General features: G+C 28.8%; 1 protein-coding gene across 1 annotated transcript in view; it reads left to right on the top strand.

Annotated features, from left to right (window-relative positions):
• The first annotated feature begins 435 nt into the window (after nucleotides 1–435).
• The window catches only part of LOC117170732, a 25466-nt gene continuing 6216 nt past the window's right edge, over nucleotides 436–19685 (top strand). The window contains exons 1-3 of the mRNA XM_033357764.1: nucleotides 436–481; nucleotides 3754–4308; nucleotides 19249–19641. Coding sequence (XP_033213655.1) covers nucleotides 436–481; nucleotides 3754–4308; nucleotides 19249–19641 — 994 coding nt within the window. The remainder of the gene's footprint in view (nucleotides 482–3753; nucleotides 4309–19248; nucleotides 19642–19685) is intronic.

Raw genomic sequence — 19685 nt, 5'->3', positions numbered from 1 at the left:
AGCCTTGGAGGAGATTATGTTGAGAAATAAAAAAAAAAATTCTTAAAAACGTTGTTTTTCTTGGTCAGGCCGGAAACTTATCAATCCACCCTCGTATTTATCACATTTTGTTAATTCAAATGTTCTTTCTGCAAATCATTCTTCGTCTCGTTGTATCAATTCAGTGGAATGCAACTAGAATGATGCGGAAATATAGAAAAAAATGTTAATATTTGAGCACCTGTATATGCTTCATATCCACATTTTTGTCGTGCAGCACTAGAAAAAACGTGTTTTCGAGACTAAATAAAACAAAGCTATTTAGGGCATGAAATCTCAAACAAAATCAAAAAAGACAAACAGATTGTTCTACAAAAGTGACTAGTCTCCTCAAAATTGACCATTTACCTCCGAGAAAGCAAAAAGTGAAAAAAATCAGTGGTTCCTGTAGCTAACATGTGGGCCGAAATGCTCATGTGTGTAATTTTCCTAATCGCTATCGGTAAGTTCAATCCTAACAACATTGAGTAATCTAACAATTCAAATTTTTATAAAATTGCGACTTCTAAACTGACCTTATATTCAGGAATGTATCTACATTCAAAAATGGAATTTAGTTCAAAAAAAATTTTTCGGATATTAAGAATTCTTAATATCCGAAAAATATTTGTATATTTCTAAATTTAGTTCGTATCATTTTCAAGTAGTTTTTTTCTGTAAATCTGAAATTTAAATGTCCTACATATATAAAATCATTAGAAATTTATTGAAATTTATCAAAATAAACTCAGATCTTTTAAATCCTTTGTAATCCCTGAATACAGTGGAACCTTGCTTGTCAGAGCCCGTTTTATCCGAGTTCGCGATTATCCGAGGTTCAAACAAAAATATTTAACCCGCCTTATCCGAGCTATAGCGCAAGATTAGTCCGTATTATTCAAGCCTTATGAAATATTTATAAATATGAACTTGTCTTAACTTGCCAGAGCACATCTTCCTAAGCCTGTGCTCCGATTCATTACTAATCTAAATACTCTCTAAGTTAAAAACTGCGTGAATCGCTCTTAAATAAAAATACATCGTGAGACATGCAATATAAACTAGTTACAAGATTTTTTTAAACATTTAATTTGACAAATTAAATATTTATTTACGTATGCTTTGAGTTCATTCTATTGAGACTTTATTTTTATTTCAAGTGGCGTTTTATTCGAGTTTGCCGATTATCACAGTTGTTGCCGGTCCACAATAGCTCGGATAAGCGAGGTTCTACTATATGATGAAAATCTATTTAAAAATCCTTGAAAAACTGTGAAATGCTCTTAAATACTTCAAATTCTTTGTAACATGTTGAAATTTTTTGAAGCTCTGCTAAATTCCTTGAATCTTTTAGGAACATCCCATTGGGCACGAAATTTAGCGACGTCTTTACGACATCATTACGACAACTTTACGATAACTTTACGACATCCTATGTCCATGTCGTGAAGGCGTCTTTACGATATCGTAAATAAGTCGTATGATCTAAACATGTCTTTACGATATCGCAAAGACACCGAAACGACATGGACATATGATGTCGTAAAGTTATCGCGGAGATGTCGTAACGCTGTCGTCAAGACGTCACCAAGTTTTGTGCCCACTAGAATTTAAAATTATTTTCAGTCTTCGGCAGTTCTGTAAGATTCCTTTAAATTATTTAAATCATAAATTCCTTCTATTCTCTTAAAACACCCTTGAACAATTGAAATCCTTTGAAATCTTTTAACATCCTCTGAAAACTATTAAAAGCTCTTGAAAATTGTTTGTAAATTTGAAAAATACTCGAAAATATTTTAAAATACTTGAAACCCCTTTAAATAATTGATCCGTATTAAAAACTGTTTCGAATCTTTCAAAATCCTTGGGGGTACATTAAAATTATTGAAATCTAATAAAAATGCTTTTGAGTCTGGCAAAATGTCATATTATGTTTAAAAACCTCTAAAAACTTTTAAATACCCTTACAAATTTTAGAATGTCTGAAAAATCGTAATTTTTCGTAATTTCTTAGAAAATTTAAAATTGTTCCAAATATTTTTAAATCCTTTGAAATCCATTTAAATTATGTTGTGTGTAAAAAGCCAGTACTGGTAAAAAATGGTCCGTACCGGTAAAAAGGCATATTTTAAGGACAGAGCCTAGACTGCGGGAAGAACATATTAAAAAATGATTATTTTCCAAAAGTGTTTAATGCTGCTGTTCGATCCTCAATATCGGCCATCTTTCTTGTTTGTTTCCCAGACTACAAATCCGTGGAAAAATGTTCTTTCTGTGACAAATCACAGAGTTGCCTTCCAGTCCGAGTACAAATTGTTGGGAAAGGGAGGGTCAATGTTTGGATCGAAATTTTTTCTGAAGTAGGACACTGGGTTGCCTTCCCGCCCCCACGATTCGTTGGAAAGGGTTAGGGGTTTCACCAATATTATTTTGTTACCCAGCCACAGGGTCGGCTCAGAGTCCCGATCACCATGAGATGTTGAAGAAAAGTATAGAAAAATTTGAATTCCATCCATTCCTTGGATTCCGTGAATTCCACGAATTCCGATCATTCCTCAAATTTCACGAATTCCTTAAATTGCATGAATTCCGTGAATTCCATGAATTCATTGAATTGCATGGATTAACTGAATTGCATGAATTCCTTGAATTACACAAATATCTTGAATTTTATAAATTCCACGAATACGCGAGCATAGCCGCTACCTTGCTAGAAATATGCTTCCTCGAAAAACTGATAAACAAAATATACGGTGCCGATAATTTTTCTTAACCGTATCGACAATTTTTATTTGCCATTACTGACAATATTTACCGATACTGACAGTGTATACACTTCGTTTAAATTATTGAAATATGTTAAAAATTATATGAAAGTTTTGAAAATAACCCAAATAGTGACTTAAGTGATCTTTTGATTTTTTAGAGTTTCTCAAGTGAAATTTTCATTTAGAAGAGTGATTTGAGATAAGAGTAAATTAAGGTGACGGTTTGGCAGCCCCGATTATTTTCAGCAGTTATTTAAAATGATTCTTAAACAAATTCCCTGAATTTCCAATTTTATTTAAAAATTCCTGTTTTTTTCCTGAATTTCGTGTTTCCTGATCTGCGGGCACTCTGTAAATATTTTCAAAAAAGATCTCCATATGACTAAACAAAAGTGATGGATAGAATATTTTAATGCACTTAAATTCATGAATTTCTATTTAAATTTGCAGACTTATTGAAATCTACTAAAAATGTTTTGAAATCTTGCAAAATACCATATAATATTTAAAAACCTTTGAAAACTTTTAAAGACCTTCAAATCCCGCTCACCATGAGATGCTGAAGAAAAGTTAGAAAAATTTGAATTCCATTCATTCCTTGCATTCCTTATTTTTGCCTGAGTTTCGTGTTTCCTGATCTAAGGGCACTCTGTAAATATGTTCAAAAAATATCTCCATATAACTAATCAAAAGTTATGGAGATACCCCAGTGGGAACAAAATTTGGCGACGTCTTTACGACATCCTATGTCCATGTCGTTTCGGTGTCTTTGCGATATCGTAAAGACATCTTCAGATCAAACGACTTATTGACGATATCTTAAAGACACCCTGACGACATGGACATAGGATGTCGTGAAGTTGTCGTAAAGATGTCGTAACGACGTCGTAAAGACGTCGCCAAACTTTGTGCCCACTGGGACTATTTTAATGCTCCTAAAATCATGAATTTCTATTGAATTTTACAGAATTAAGTTCTCAAGCCTCGCAGAACAACAGAAATGCAATACCACCAGGGCTTTCTCAATACCCTCAATATTTTCCGGATATTTTGGCTGACGGACAGGATCCTGCCCTTATTGAAAGGGCTAGATCGTATGAAGAACAGAAAAATAAATTTATGGATTTCATCGATAATAAGATTGAGGCTGACCGAGCGAAAATAGAGAATAATAGAGTTAACCGGATTGAAAGGGCTAAACAGAAACGACTTATACAGGCTAAAGAATTTCGAGAAGCTCGGGCTCAATTGCGAGCATCTTGGACAAACCAGCCTCAAACTGAGCAAGTTAATCATCCGATTCAGCAAAATATTTCCGGAAATGATAACGAGGCCAAACGAATGAGAATAGAACAAACGGCTAAAGGAGCAGGTTCTTCGAACATGCAAACTCAAGCGGGCCAATCACATCATCCGATCAACCCTAATTTTTCCGAAAATTACAACGCTCAATCGCAATATTCTTGGGCAATGCAGAATCAACATGGTCAATCTCATCAACCAGCTGGATCATCTTCTCCCAGTGAAGAAGATTATTCGCCGCTGATCCCAAACCTACATCCTAACCGATATACCGCATATAAATATGTATAACTATCATGGTTGGCGATGATGAACTTCTGTATCTCGACGTAATTCAGAAAAAAGTGTTTCCAGTTAAGAAATAAACTTAAAAAGATATCTCAAAGTGTTGAATCGTCGCCCTTATTTCTCTTCAAGCAAAAACTTGTCATTGAAACTTGTACAATTTCAAACACATGTAAGATCTGTTAAAAATAAAAACGTACATAATTTATGATTGGACTTTATTAATTTGCATCATATTATTTAAATAGTTCCTGTGGGCATAAAATTTGGCGACGTATTTACGACATCGTTACGACATCTTTACGACATATTTACGACATCCTATGTCTATGTCGTTTCGGTGTCTTTTCGATATCGTAAATACATCGTCAGATCATAAAACTTATTTACGATATCGTAAAGACACATTCACAATATGGACATAGGATGTCGTAAATGATGTCGTAACGATGTCGTAAAGACGTCGCCAAACTTTGTGCCTACTGGGTTGTAATTTTTTTATTCGGGTCTTTCACTTAAGGACGTTAATTTTTTTAATCACGAGAGTTTGCGAGAACAGTCTAATCTTTCATCAGGATCAGCTTTCCTTAAGCTGGACAATATTATCTTTAAACTGGAATATCTTACTCTCAGAGTGGGAAATCTTAGTTTGGTGTCGTCTTGCCCAGTGGGCACAAAATTTGGCGACGTCTTTACGACATCCTTACAACATCTTTACGACAAAATTTACGAAATGCTATGTCCATGACGTTTTGCTGTCTTTACGATGTCGTAAAGGCATAGTCAGATCATGCGACTTCTTTACGATATCGTAAAGACACCTTAACGACATGGACATAGGATGTCGTAAAGTTATCGTAAATATGTCGTAACGATGTCGTAAAGACGTCGCCAAACTTTGCGCCCACTGGGTGGCCAAACCTATACTATGACCACACTCTGAAAACTAGGATTCGATTTAAGATTTGTGGATTGAAATAGGTTTGAAGTAATAGTCATCAGTCAACAATTACTAATTCTGATCAAACAAATTCTAAACATTAAAGTTCAAAAACTGAAACACAGTAGGGTCAAATCAGATATCCGTGGGCAAATAACTTTTAGCCCAAACTATTAGACCGATACAATTTTTTAAAAATTAAAGCTAATGAAATCCCTAAGAAAGTTGTTGAGGCATATTTTTCAAAACGTTTTTTAAATTTTGTTATTTAACAATGAGAAGTCATTAAAAAATTAGAAGATACCATTTTGTCGGAATTTATCTAATTTGTACGTGTTTTTAAGTCGAAATCTGAAGAATAAACAATTTCAGTATCACTTATGAAAAAAATAGGGACCATTTTTAAATTTCTTAAAGAAAATTTTATTTAAAAATTCATAAATTCGTCATTTTTAAATAGATTTGTTTCGTTTTATTAACAGAAAGTAAAATAAATATATTGCTTACATTTATTTTGTGCAATTCATTGATTTCAGAAAATTAGTGTCATTTGTTTAAACAAAATTATTTAAAAAATGGATAACATTGCCATTTGTCAATAAAAGGAATTCGTTTTTATTTACATCAACTTCCAATGTTAAAAATACCTTATGATATAATACTGGGTCGACGCAAAAAATAATGTCTATTTGTTTAAATAAATTGAATAAACAAATTCATTGTGTTCCTGTTTTTTAACATATAGATTTCCTTTCTTCAGAAAAATAAATTTCTAATGCCTTGCTAGTAGCTCTATAGTTATTTTTCATTAATACTAAACAATTATTCATAAAAATCAATCGAAATTATGTACAATATATGGAAAAACTCTTAGTTCGTTCATCTTTTCCAAATAAAATTGTACATCATAACAGAGAGACCTTGATTAAGAGTTGTAATCAAATACATTAAAAACAATATGGTGTTTCTATTTAAAAAGACTTTAAAATAATTTGTTCATTGAATTTCTTTAAAAATTATGCATTTTTTTCTAAGAACAAAATATCACAGTAAAGGCCCATTAGTCAGAAACATTTAATTAATTGTGTTAAAATAACTAAATTTATCTATTGAAACATTGCCAAATTATGCTTTCATTTATTATATTTTTCAGCAACAATTGCTACTTGCTTATTATTAATAAAAAATAAATATAGAGAGCAACTAACAAGTTATTAGGATTTATTTCTCTGAAAAAACGAAATCTATATGTTAAAAAATAGCAAAATAATTCATTTGTTTATTCAATTTTTTGGAACAAATATAAATTATTTTTTGTATAACCAAGTATCATCTCAAGAGCTATTTTTAAATTATCTGAGGTTGATTTCAAAAAACTAATTCCTTTTACTGAAAAATGACAGTATTATGCATTTGTTAATTAATTTTGTATAAGCAAATATCTTTTCATGTCTTTTATGTTAACAAAACAAAAAAAATGTCATTTTAAATGGCTAATTCATGCATTAACATGATACAATTCCAGCATGATTCCATAATGATTCAATTAACAAAAAAAATTTTATAAACAAATTATTTATTGAAAATGTGTTTTCTATCATTTTCAATAATTTAACATCTTTTTAAGTTATATTGCAAGAAATTTTAATGGAATCAATATTTGAATGACAAAAATTTATCTTTAAACTATTCTTGTCATTATTATTAACAAATTTGATAAACAAGTGCATTATTTAGGCATTCGGTGTCAGAAAATTTCGTTTTTTTCGAAGTCAATTCTTCTAAATTAGGAACCTCGTAATAATTTCAAAAAAATTCATAATTTGTTGATAAATTTTAAGATTGTTACAACAAATTTAATAAACAAATGCATTATTTGGGCTTTTGTCGACGGAAAAACTCGTTTTTTTCAATGACAGCGCTTTTAATTCGGAACATTATGATAATTTGAGTAACAGTCATTACTAGTTAATTAATTTGGTGTTTTTGTTAAACAAATTTAATTAAAAAATTAATTATACGGACATTTGTCGAAGTCAAAAATCGTTTTTTTCAGTCAGTCCTTTGAATTTCAGAAAAAATGTTTCAACACAAGAGGGCTTGAATACAAAGAATCATTGATTAATACATTTAATAATTGTTATAAATAAATTCTATAACATATAATTAATCGATTAATTATAAATGTTACTAAAATTATCGTAAAGTTCCTAATTCAAAGGACTGACATAAAAAAAAACACGAGTTTTCCCGTCGAAAAATGCCCAAATAATGTATTTGTTTATTGAATTTGTTGAAAAAATCATAAAATTTATGAACTAATTATGAATGTTGCTGAAATTAAGATGAAGTTTACAATTAAAAAGACTGACATCGAAAAAAAACGAATTTATCTTTAACCGATGCCCGATTAATGCATTTGTTTATTATATTACCGAAGTTTTCTATCGATAAGTGCTCGAATAATGTATTTGTTTTATAAAATTGTTTGATAAAATCATGAAATTCATGAAAAAATTATGAATTTTCTGAAATTATCATGAAGTACTTCTTTAGAAAATTGACATTGAAAACCCAAAATCTTTTTTTACGACAAATGCCTAAATAACGCATTTGTTTATTATATATTTTTATATTATTAAGAAGAATATTCATAACAGAATATCTTTATATAATGTAAATCTATGAAACATTGACGATCACAACAATTTTCCAATTATTGGCGAGCACCGGGAACATCAAACAGATCAAATTGTCATTTTTTTCGTCATATTTATATATTTATGTAAAAATTGAAAAAACTAAATTAAAAATTAGGCTCCCAAACTTTCTTTGAAATTTTATCAGCTTTGAACAAAATCTTAATCGGTCCACAGGTTCAGCCGGAATCGTATTTTTAATAAAAACATGTACTTTTTCGCCACTGCAACGTTAGGATGGTCCAAAAATGCATGGCAAAATTTTTTTCTATGCTAGAAGGCATATTGAAAAATCACTTTTTTGAGTTTTTAGAATAAGTTATTGGGGTTTGAAATAATGTGACAGGAAAGTATGGGGGCCTGTAGAAAATGATCCAACGTAGAGTCTTAAGATAAAATTTTTTCATTTAAATATTCCCAGCGGGCACAAAGTTTGTCGACGTCTTCACGACATCGTTACGACATATTTACGACAACTTTACGACATCCTATGCCCATGTCGTTAAGATGTCTTCACGATATCGTAAATAAGTCGTATGACCTGACGATGTCTTTACGATATCGCAAAGACACGGAAACGACATGGACATAGGATGTCGTAAAGATGTCGTAAAGATGTCGTAACGACGTCGTAAAGTCGTCGCTAAATTTTGTGCCCACTGAGTTATTTCTATTTAAATTTCTTGCATTATGACTTAAAAAGACGCTAAATTATTGACAATTATAGAAAACACGTATTCAACAAATAATAGTTTATAACAATTTTGTTGTTGTTGTATCATGGTGGAATCTCTTAATATAATGTAAATCTATAAAACATAGGTCCACAGGTTCAGCCAGAATCGTATTTTAAACCAAAAAATTACTTTTTCCCAATGTGCGTTATAAACGTGCCATGTCATGGTTAAGTCGTTAATTTTTTTTTATTTTGCCATGAAACTTTAAAAAAAAAATGTCGAAGATGCCATTTTTTGATCATTTATTCAATTTACGTGAAAGTAAGCAGAATTAATGCGGAAACTTGTCTTGAATAATTTCCAGCAGTATCAGATATTTAAAAAAATTTTTACAATTTTGATAAACAAATTATTCAACAAAAATGAGATTTTTAGTAAAAATGATATATAGCTACTTCAGATGTGTGTTTCTAAGTCGAAATCTAAATAAAAAAGAATTTCAATAAAACAAATACATGAATTAGCCTTTTTTAAAAAGATTTTTTTTCGTTTTCTTAATAGAAAAAACAATAAATTTCTTAGGTAAAGGTTTTTTGTCCGATTCTTTGATTTGAGAAAATTAGTGTTATTTGCTTGTAGAAAATTAATTAACAAATGTATAATATTGTCATTTTTAAGCAAAGGGAAAAAGTTTTTTTTATCAACCTCAGATATGTTAAAAATATCTCCTGAGATTGTACTTGGTTATACAAAAAATAATTTATATTTGTTCAAACAAATTGAATAAACAAATTAATTATTTTGCTATTTTTTAACATATACATTTCGTTTTTTCAGAGAAATAAATTCCTAATGTCTTGTTAGTTGCCCTCTATAGTTATTTTTTATTAATACTAAACAAGTAGAAATTGTTATTGATAAATATAATAAATAAAAGTATAATTCGAACATTTATCAATAGATAAATTTAGTTTCTTTAACACATAATTGTTTAGTATCAATAAAAAATAACTATAGAGAGCTACTGGCACGATATCAGGAATTAATTTCTCTGAAGAAACGAAATCTATATTTTGAAAAATAGAAACACAATTAATTTGTTTATTTAATTTATTTAAACAAATTGACATTATTTTTTGCTAAGAGCCACTATCATGTCATAAGGTATTTTTAGCATATCTGAAGTTTATTTAAATAAAAAAGAATTCCTTTTACTGAAAAATGATCATGTTATCCATTTTTTAATAACTTTGTTTAAAAAAATACCACTAATTTTCGGAAATCAAGGAATTGCATAAAATAGTTGTAAGCAATTTATTTATTTTACTTTCTGTTGATAAAACGAAACAAATCTATTTAAAAATGACGAATTTATGCATTTTTGAAAAAAAAATTGTGTAAGGAATTTAAAACTGGTCCCTATTTTTTTATAAGTGATATCGAAATTGTTTTTTCTTCAGATTTCGACTTGAAAACATGCACCAATTGGATAAATTCCCACAAAATGGCATCTTTGATTTTTTGTAAGGACTTCTCTTAGTTAAATAACAAAATTTTAAAAACTTTTTCAACAATACGCCTCAAAAAGTTTTTTAGAGATTTTATTAGCTTTAATTTTTGAAAAATTAACTCGGTATAATAGTTTAGGAAGATCTGCTCTGGTTAGTTAAGACAAGTTAATATTAATAAATAATGCATGAGGCTCAAATAATACGCACCACTCTTGCGCTATAGCTTGGATAAGACGGGTCAAATATTTTTGTTTGAAACTCGGATAATCGCGAACTCGGATAAAACGGGCTCGGACAAGCAATTTTCCACTGTATTCAGGTATTACAAAGGATTTAAAGGATCTAAGTTTATTTTTATAATTTCCATTGAACTTCAAATGATTTAGAATATTTTAGGGTATTTAAATTTCACATTTACAGAAAAAAAACTTCTTCAAATGATACGACCTAAATTTAGAAATGTACTTAAAATAAAAAGATGAAGCTGAAAAATAAAAAATACTCGTTTAAGCATTCCAGTTGATATTTATTTCCCTGATGCCCGACTTAAGAAAAAAATAGAATTTTTAAATTTTTATAATGTCTGATAAAAAATACAACTTTTTATTCTCGTCGTAGCTTTTTACAAAATATTGGAGAAAAACCCAGGTAGCTTCAAAGATGTGGAATTCTTTAAAACGTCTAAAACTGCTAAGTAATTTTTAAATTAACTAAAATTTTCCCTAAATTAAAAAAATATTTGGATATCTTTTAAAATTTCTTGCGACAGTTTCAAATGTTATTACAAAATTAATTATGTGAAAGAAATAAACATTCATATTTTCCTTTGTACTTTGAAGCTTTGTTGCATTTTGCCCATAATTTCTGCACCTCCCCTGACAAAATGTTTTTACAAGTTTCTGGTTCGAAATGAAAACAGAAGAATTATTTAAACACCTGATCAATATTACCTTCCCGGTGGGCACAAAATTTGGCGACGTCTTTACGACGTCGTTACGACATCTTTACGAAATTTGATGTCCATTTCGTTTCCGTGTCTTTGCGATATCGTAAAGACATCGTCAGGTCTTACGACTTACTTACGATATCGTAAAGACACCCTAACGACATGGACATAGGATGTCATAAAGTTGTCGTAAAGATGTCGTAACGATGTCGTAAAGACGTCGCCAAACTTTGTGCCCACTGGGTTACTCTATTCATTTTTCAAATAATCTTTTTTTTTCTCGTCACATACCCACAGAATTCTGGTGATTGATAATATTGGTTCAATTAAAACTTAAAAAATCAAAGAATTTTTGAAAAAGTCGAGGCAAGGTAGCGCTTTACATTGTTTTTTAATGATTTTTAAGCAATTCTTAAAATAAATTTAGCGACTTTTGATGTTAGGATATATTTTCCACATTTATTGAAAAGTCATTTTCGACATTAATAGCATAATTAAAATTTTCTAGTGATTTTGATTGTTGAGAAATTTTTTTAAAAAATAGTTGAATTTAGAACATGCTGGGACCACATTTTTCCATTTTTATTTTTCTAAAGTGTAAGGCTGTGAAGTGAAATGTCCTATTACAAGAGCAAAATGTAAAGAGAAAATTTCTAAAAACAATAGTTAATTGTTTAAACAATTATTGTAAACATCGAAATATCAATGTAAAAAATATTTCGTGTACTGCAAATCATTTTATTCAAAAAGAAAAACCAAAAAATCATTATTAACACAAAAATCTCAGAAAACCCATGTTTTCATTTATGGGTTTTTTTTCCAAGCAATTACTAGTTTTCAGAAGGAGACGAAGTGCCCCCAAAATTAAAAATTATTTAAATTTTCGCGGATTTTCAAGAAATAATACATTAATTCCAATAGCATAATCAAAATTGAGATATTTAGTTAATTTTTTACCAAAAAAGAATAATTTCTAACAAAATACATGCATTTTTAACTAAATGTGTCAATTGGTAATGGAATTTTGAACCTGATAGTTGAATTTTCAACTAAAAAGTTGAATTATTATTAAACAAGAAAATTAACAGTCTCCTAGCGAAGTTTCAACAAAACAAAGAAATTTTCAACCAAATATAAAGTAATCAAATTACCAAGAAAAAACAATTAATGTTTAATTAAAAAAAATAAGCTTGAAGCGAAATAATTAAATTTCATCTAAAAAAAATTATTTAATATTTTTTTAACAAAATAGTTTAATTTAGAACATCCTGGGACCACATTTTTCCGTTTTTGTTCTAAAGTGTAAAGTTATCAAGTGAAATGTCATATTACAGGAACAAAATGAAAAGTGAAAATCAAATGTTTAATAGAAATAGCAACAACACAAAATTATTTATCTATGGCACAAGATAACAATTTTTTATTTTGATATTTTCTAAAATGACAACCCATTCTTTAGTCACAGACATTATTTCTTTTGAACTTTTTTTAAACAATACAGGCAATTAAAGAAATTTAAATAATTCCAGGAATTCCAAGAATTTAGTGCATTTGCAGACGTCTTCACGACATCGTTACGACATCGTTACGACATCTTCACGACATCTTTACGACATCCTATTTCCATATCGTTTCGATGTCATTGCGATATCGTAAAAACATCGTCAGATCATACGACTTATTTACGATATCGTAAAGGCCCCTTAACGACATGGACACAGGATGTCGCTAAGTTGTCGTAAATATTTCGTAACGATGTCGTAAAGACGTCGCTAAACTTTGTGCCTACTGGATACTTATTTTCAAAATTGGAAACAGAGTTGTAGGGAATGTTTTCCCGGAGTAAAATTAGCCATCATTTATGAAAATGCTATCATTTTTCAAAAATTGGTAACAAGCGATGGTTAGAAAAAATTCAATTGCAAAAGACGGGACTAAATGTAATGTTTTTTTTTTATGAATTTTAATGTTTTTCTTTTAAAAAAATGTTTTTTATTTAAAATCACATCAGTCATAATATTTTTATTAATTAATTAATTTATTGATTCTACGTTGCATAATTCTCTACAGGCCCCCATACTTTCCTGTCACATTTTTTCAAACCCCAAAAAATTATTCTATAAACTCAAATAAGTTCAAATAAATTTTAATAAAACAAATTTTTTTGAATTAGAAACATCGTGATAATTTCAGAAAACCTTATAATTTTTTGATAAATTTTAAGATTTTTTTAACAAATTTAATAAACAAATGCATTATTTGGGTATTTGTCGACGGAAAACTCGTTTTTTTCAGTCAGTCCTTTTAATCTCAGAAAAAAATATTTCAACACAAGAGGGTTTGAATACAAAGAATGATTGATCAATACATTTAATAATTGTTAGAAATAAATTCTATAACATATAATTAATCAACTAATTATAAATGTTACTAAAATTATCGTAAAGTTTCTAATTCAAAGGTCTGACATTTAAAAAAGCGAGTTTTCTGTCGACAGATGCCGGAATAATGCATTTGTTTATTAAGTTCGTTACAAAAAAAATTGATTAAATAGTGATGGATGTTGCTTAAATTATCATGAAGTTCCCAATCAAAACGACTGGCATTGAAAAAAACGAGTTTTTCCGTCGATAAGTGCTCGAATAATGCATAAGTTTAATAAAATCATAAAATTCATCGACAAATAAAGAATTTTCTGAAATTATCATAAGGTACCTAATTTTCAAAAATTGACATTGAAAAACCCGAACTTTTTGACGACAAACGCCCGTATAATGCATTTGTTCATAATATTAACAAAAATATTCTCAAGAGAAATTTTTTGCATTAAAATATTTTTTTCATTCAAATTTTTTGCAATGTTACTTAAAAAATTGTTCAATTATTGAAAATTATAGAAAATACATTTTCAATAAGTAATTTGATTATAAACATTTTTTTTGCTTATTGTTTCAGAATGGAATATCTTTATATAATGTAAATCTATGAAACATCGGCGATTGCAACAATTTTCCTATTATTGATGATTTTTTTAAATAAAAAATCATATGGTTTTTTAATTGTAAAAATAAGTAAATAATCTTCAAATAAAATTATTTTTTTATACATTTTTTCCTAAAAAAAAATTATAACGATATATAACCATATAAAAAGAGATAGACGCCATAGGAAAATTTACTTTCAAAATTAGAAACAGTAGAGTTGTTGAGAATGGTTCTCTGGAAAAATAAGCCATCATTTAATAAAATGCAACCATTTTTTAAAAATTAGTAAAGCAATGGTGAAAAAATTGAAATTGCTAAAAACCTAGTTAAAATTAATGTTTTTTGTGAATTTTAGGAATTTTTATAAAATTTCACAAAATTCTCTAAAATTCCAGATTTTGTCTGAATTTTCTAACTTCTTTCTTAAATTGTTCAAATTTCTTGAATTATTCGAATTCCTTGAATTATATAAATCCACTAAATTCTTGGAATTCCTTGAATTATTAAAATTTCTTTAATTGCCTTATTTTTTTTAGTTCTTCAGGTTGTTTGAATTCCTTAAATTCTTTAAATTCCAGAAATTTCCCGAATTCCTTGAATTTTTCGTATTTCTCAAAATTCTTAGAATTCCTTTCTACTATTAATCATATTTTGATAGAATATAAGTTGTAGATAGGACAAGTGCACTTTCTTTTAAATGCAAGACCGAAGATAAAAAATATAAAAAATTTCTTTGAAAAAAGACTCAAGGGGCGAAAAAAAGAATAATATTGAACAAAAAAATATCTAAAAATTTGTTATACAGTCGAACCTCGATTATCCGAGGTAATATGGGGGGGGGGGGGGAATACCTCGGATAAGCGAAAACTGGGATGATGCGGAAGAAGTACAAAATTCGGAAGATTTATCTATTTTCGATATATTTTAAATAGGAAAATAAATATAAGTATTTAGCAAATAAAAGTAAACAACTTACGAATGTGGATTTATCTCTATTAATTTATTGACTTATTGATAATTGCAAACTACTCGGATAACGCGGAGCCTCAGATAATCGAAGGCCGGATAATCGGAGTTCTACTGTACATTCTCGATATAAAAATATTTTAAAAATAAGAAAATTTTATTTAGAAAGTCCACTATCACATTTTATTTTCAAAATCTATTTCTTTTTATTTAAACTCTATTATTTTTTAAAAAATATATTTATTTTGTCTTCTTAGCTTGCAAATGGAACTATTAAGTTTTAATTGCAACTGCTTGGTTTAAATTTATTTTGATTTCTTGCTAAGAAAGGAAACTTTTTGGTTTAAAATTAATCTTTTTGATGAAAAATTAGTTTTAAAAAATTATTTGTTCCAGAGAAGAATTTGACGAAATAGTTTATCAATTTTTTTATGAACAATTAGTCTTTTTGGTTCAAAATTCATTTGTTGGGTTAAAAGTTTATCATTTTTAGTTCATAATTTATCTAATTTTTTGAAAATTCGTCTTATTCTCGGTGAAAAATTAAAATTTTCGGTTGAAAATTAATTTTTTAAAAGTTATTCTTTCTCGATATAAATTTAATAATCTTGGTTGAAAATGTAACACTTTTGATTAAAATTTGTCATTTTTGGTAGAAAACTGATTTTTCTGAAAAAAATATAGATGCAAAGTATAAAACAGATGTTATTGAAAATGTGCCTTCTTTTGTAAGAAAATTCCTCTCTAATTAAAATTCGACTATTTGGTTGAATTTTTTATTGATGATTTATCACTTGAGTGGAAAGTTTATTTCTTTAGTTTAAAAGTTGAAAGAATAAGAAGGTCTTATTATGAAATTGCGAAACTAATCTAGTCTCTTTTCAATTTAGAATGATTTTCTTCTCATTGTTTGAAAAAAGTTTTAAAAAATAAATAATGTCTGTGAATAAAGAATGGGTCGTCGTTCTAGAAAATATTTTTAAAGAAAATTAATTTTTTTAATAAATAATTCAACTACATTTTTTTGAAAATTTACATTTCATTATTTCTTGTTGAAAAGTTATATTTTTTAGTTGAAAATTGACGGAATTTATTAAAAATTGGTATTTTTTTTTCCAAAAACTGACCTGTTTGGTTAAAAAATGATGTATTTCATGAAAAATTATTCACTTTTAGAACAAATTAATTTTGTTTTTTTAAGTAAAATAATTTAAAAGAAAATTATTCTAATTTAGCCTGGTTAAATGAATAAACTATTTATATTGATTATGTATTATTTCCTGAAGATCCACGAAAATGAAAATAATTTTTAATTTCGGGGACATTTCGTCTCTTTCCGAAAACTAATATATGTTTGTGCAAAAAAATCCATAAATGAAAAATATGGGTTTTGCAAGATTTTTGTGCTAATTATGATTTTTTGGTTTTCCTTTTTAAACAAAATGATTTCTAGTACACGAAATATATTTTATATTGATGTTTAGATATTTGCATTAATTGTTCAAACATGTTGTCCTGTAATATGACCTTTTACTTTATAATTTTACACTTTGGATGAAAAAATTCAACTATTTTGATAAAAAAATTTCCCAACAATCGTAATCACTGGAAACTTTTAATTATGCTATCAATGTCGAAAATGACTTTGCAATATATGTGGAAAATATATCCTAACATTAAAAGTCGTTAAATTTATTTTAAGAATTGCTTAAAAATGACTGTAAAAATGTAAAAAAGCTTCTAAATACAAAGGAAAATATCAATACTTATTTCTATGACATATTTAATTTTGTAAGAACATTTTAAACTTTTCAAAAAAATTTAAAAGATATCCAAATCTTTTTTGACTTTGTGGAAAAATTTAGTCAATTTAAAAATTACTTAGCAGTTTTAGAAGTTTAAAAAAATTGAAAAATATTTTTTAACTTAGAAATACTTCAACAAAATTTTAAAATATTTTTAAATGTTTTAAGAATTCAAAAAGAGCTTCACATCTTCTAAGCTACCTGTATTTTTCTCTAATATTTTGTAAAAAGCTGCGACAAGGAAGAAAAATTGTATTTTTTATTAGACATTATTATAATAATGTAAAAAAATCTATTTTCACGAGCGGGCACGAGGGGAATAAATATCAAATGGGGTGCTTAAAGAAGTATTTTTTATTTTTTAAGTATTTTTGTTTTCTAATCCAAAATTGGTAACATGCAATTAATTACTGTTAAAATTTTATTTATTTGATTAGTGAAAAGTAAGCCACCAAATATGAGTAGAAAATTACTCGTTCAAGTAATCTACATATTTTTAAATTTAATATTGAAAAATTAATTCCTTCTTAAAGAAAAAGTTATTTATGTCTCTATATAACAATTAAAATCAGGTTATCGAAATAAACGAGATGAGAAATAACAAATTTTAAGAAAATAACGCGATGATTTTACATTCTTAGCTATATTGAACTAATAAGTTTGTCCTTAGTGGACACAAAATTTGGCGACGTCTTTACGACGTCGTTAGGACATCTTTACGATATCTTTACGACATCCTATGTCCATTTCGTTTCTGTGTCTTTGCGATATCGTAAAGACATATTAACGACATGGACATAGGATGTCGTAAAGTTGTCGTAATGATGTCGTAACGATGTCGTAAAGACGTCGCCAAACTTTGTCCCCACTGGGTCATTGTGAAATTGTAAACATTACATTGCATGCCTCAATTTAAAAATAGCAGAATTCTCTTTTCGATATTAAACATTTTTCAGTTACATTATAGGTAATCCTCGAGATTTTATTTATTTAAAGCTGAGCAAAAACAAAACAAACAAATTTTTACACACATTATCTGATGGCAGATAATTTTTATCACAAGAAGGATAAAAAAGATCCTTCACCGGATAATTGTAGTTTTCAATTGTTTGCAGCATTTTTATCCAACATGAGATAAATAATATCTCAGAAATTTACTCTACATCTATTGAAATAAATTGGTATTAATGATGTATCTTAGATAGATGGCCAAATTTAAAAAATGAGGTCAAAGGCTATAGAAGTTTCGCGAAAATGTATTGATCAAATTTTTTAAATTTGAATGTTGTTTTCTGCGAATCATTCTTCGTCTCGCTGTATTAATTCAGTAGAATGCCACTAGATTGATGCGGAAATTTAGTGAAATTTTGAAATATTTGATCATCCGTGTATGCTTCATATCCGCATTTTTTTCGTTCAGCATTAGAAAAAAATTTTTCGAAACAGAAAAAGATCAAAGCTATTTAAGGCACGAAATCTCTAACAAAATCAAAAGGTTAAACAGATTGTTCTATAAAAGAGACTAGTCTCCTCAAAATTGATCATTCACCTTCGAGAAAGCAAAAAGTTAAAAAAAACAGTGGTTTCTGTAGCTACAATGTGGGCAGAAATTCTCATGTGTGTAGTTTTCCTAATCACTATCGGTAAGTTTAATACTCACAACATTAAATAATTTTACGATTCAAATTTTTATAAAATTGTGACTTCTAAACTGACCTTATATTCAGAAATGTATCTAAATTAAAAAATCCGAGGTTGAAACAAACATAGCTGACTCGTGTTATCCAAGCTTCTATTCCGATTGGTTACTAATCTAAATACTCTCCACGTTGAAATTGAAAATTGAAATCTAATAAAAAGGTTTTGAAATCTTGCAAAATACCATATAACATTTACAAACCTCCGAAAACTTTTAAAGGCGTTCGAGTCCCGCTCACCATGAGATGTGGAAGAAAAGTTAGAAAAATTTGAATTCCATCCATTCTTTGCATTCCTAATTTTTGCCTGAGTTTCGTGTTTCCTGATCTGGGGACACTCTGTAAATATGTTCAAAAAAGATATCCATATGACTAATCGAAAGTTATGGAGAGACCCCAGTAGGCACAACATTTTGCGACGTCTTTACGACATCGTTACGACATCTTTACGACAATTTTACGACATCCTATGTCCGTGTCCTTTCGGTGTCTTTGCGATATCGTAAAGACGCCCCAACGGCATGGAGATAGGATGTCGTAAAGTTGTCGTAACGATGTCGGAACGACGTCGTAAAGACGTTGCAAAACTTTGTGCCCACTAGGACTATTTTAATGCTCCTAAATTTATGAATTTCTATTGAATTTTACAGACTTAAGCTCTCAAGCCTCGCAGGACGACAGAAGCGCAATACCACCAAAGCTTTCTAAATACCCTGAATATTTTCAGCATATTTTGGCCGAAGGAAAGGACCCTGCCCTTATTGAAAGGGCTAGAGTGTCCGAAGAACAGAGGGATAAATATAAGGTTTTCGCTGATAAGAGGATGGAGGCTAAACGAGCGAGAATGGAGAATAATAGAGTTAATCAGCATGAAAGGGCCAAACAGAAACGACTTATGCAGGCTAAAGAATTTAAAGAAGCCCGGGCTCAATTGCGAGCATCTTGGGCAAACCAGCCTCAAACTGTGCAAGTTGATCATCCCATTGAGCATAATATTTCCGAAAATGATAACGAGGCTAAACGAATGAGAAAAGAGCCAAAGGGTAAAGAAGCAGGTTCTTCGAACATGCAGACTCAAGCTGGCCAG

This window comes from Belonocnema kinseyi, chromosome 4 (assembly GCF_010883055.1).
Source record: "Belonocnema kinseyi isolate 2016_QV_RU_SX_M_011 chromosome 4, B_treatae_v1, whole genome shotgun sequence".
Taxonomy (NCBI): Eukaryota; Metazoa; Arthropoda; class Insecta; order Hymenoptera; family Cynipidae; genus Belonocnema; species Belonocnema kinseyi.
Note: the sequence above shows the minus strand (reverse complement) of the source record. Positions and strands in the feature narration are given on the sequence as shown.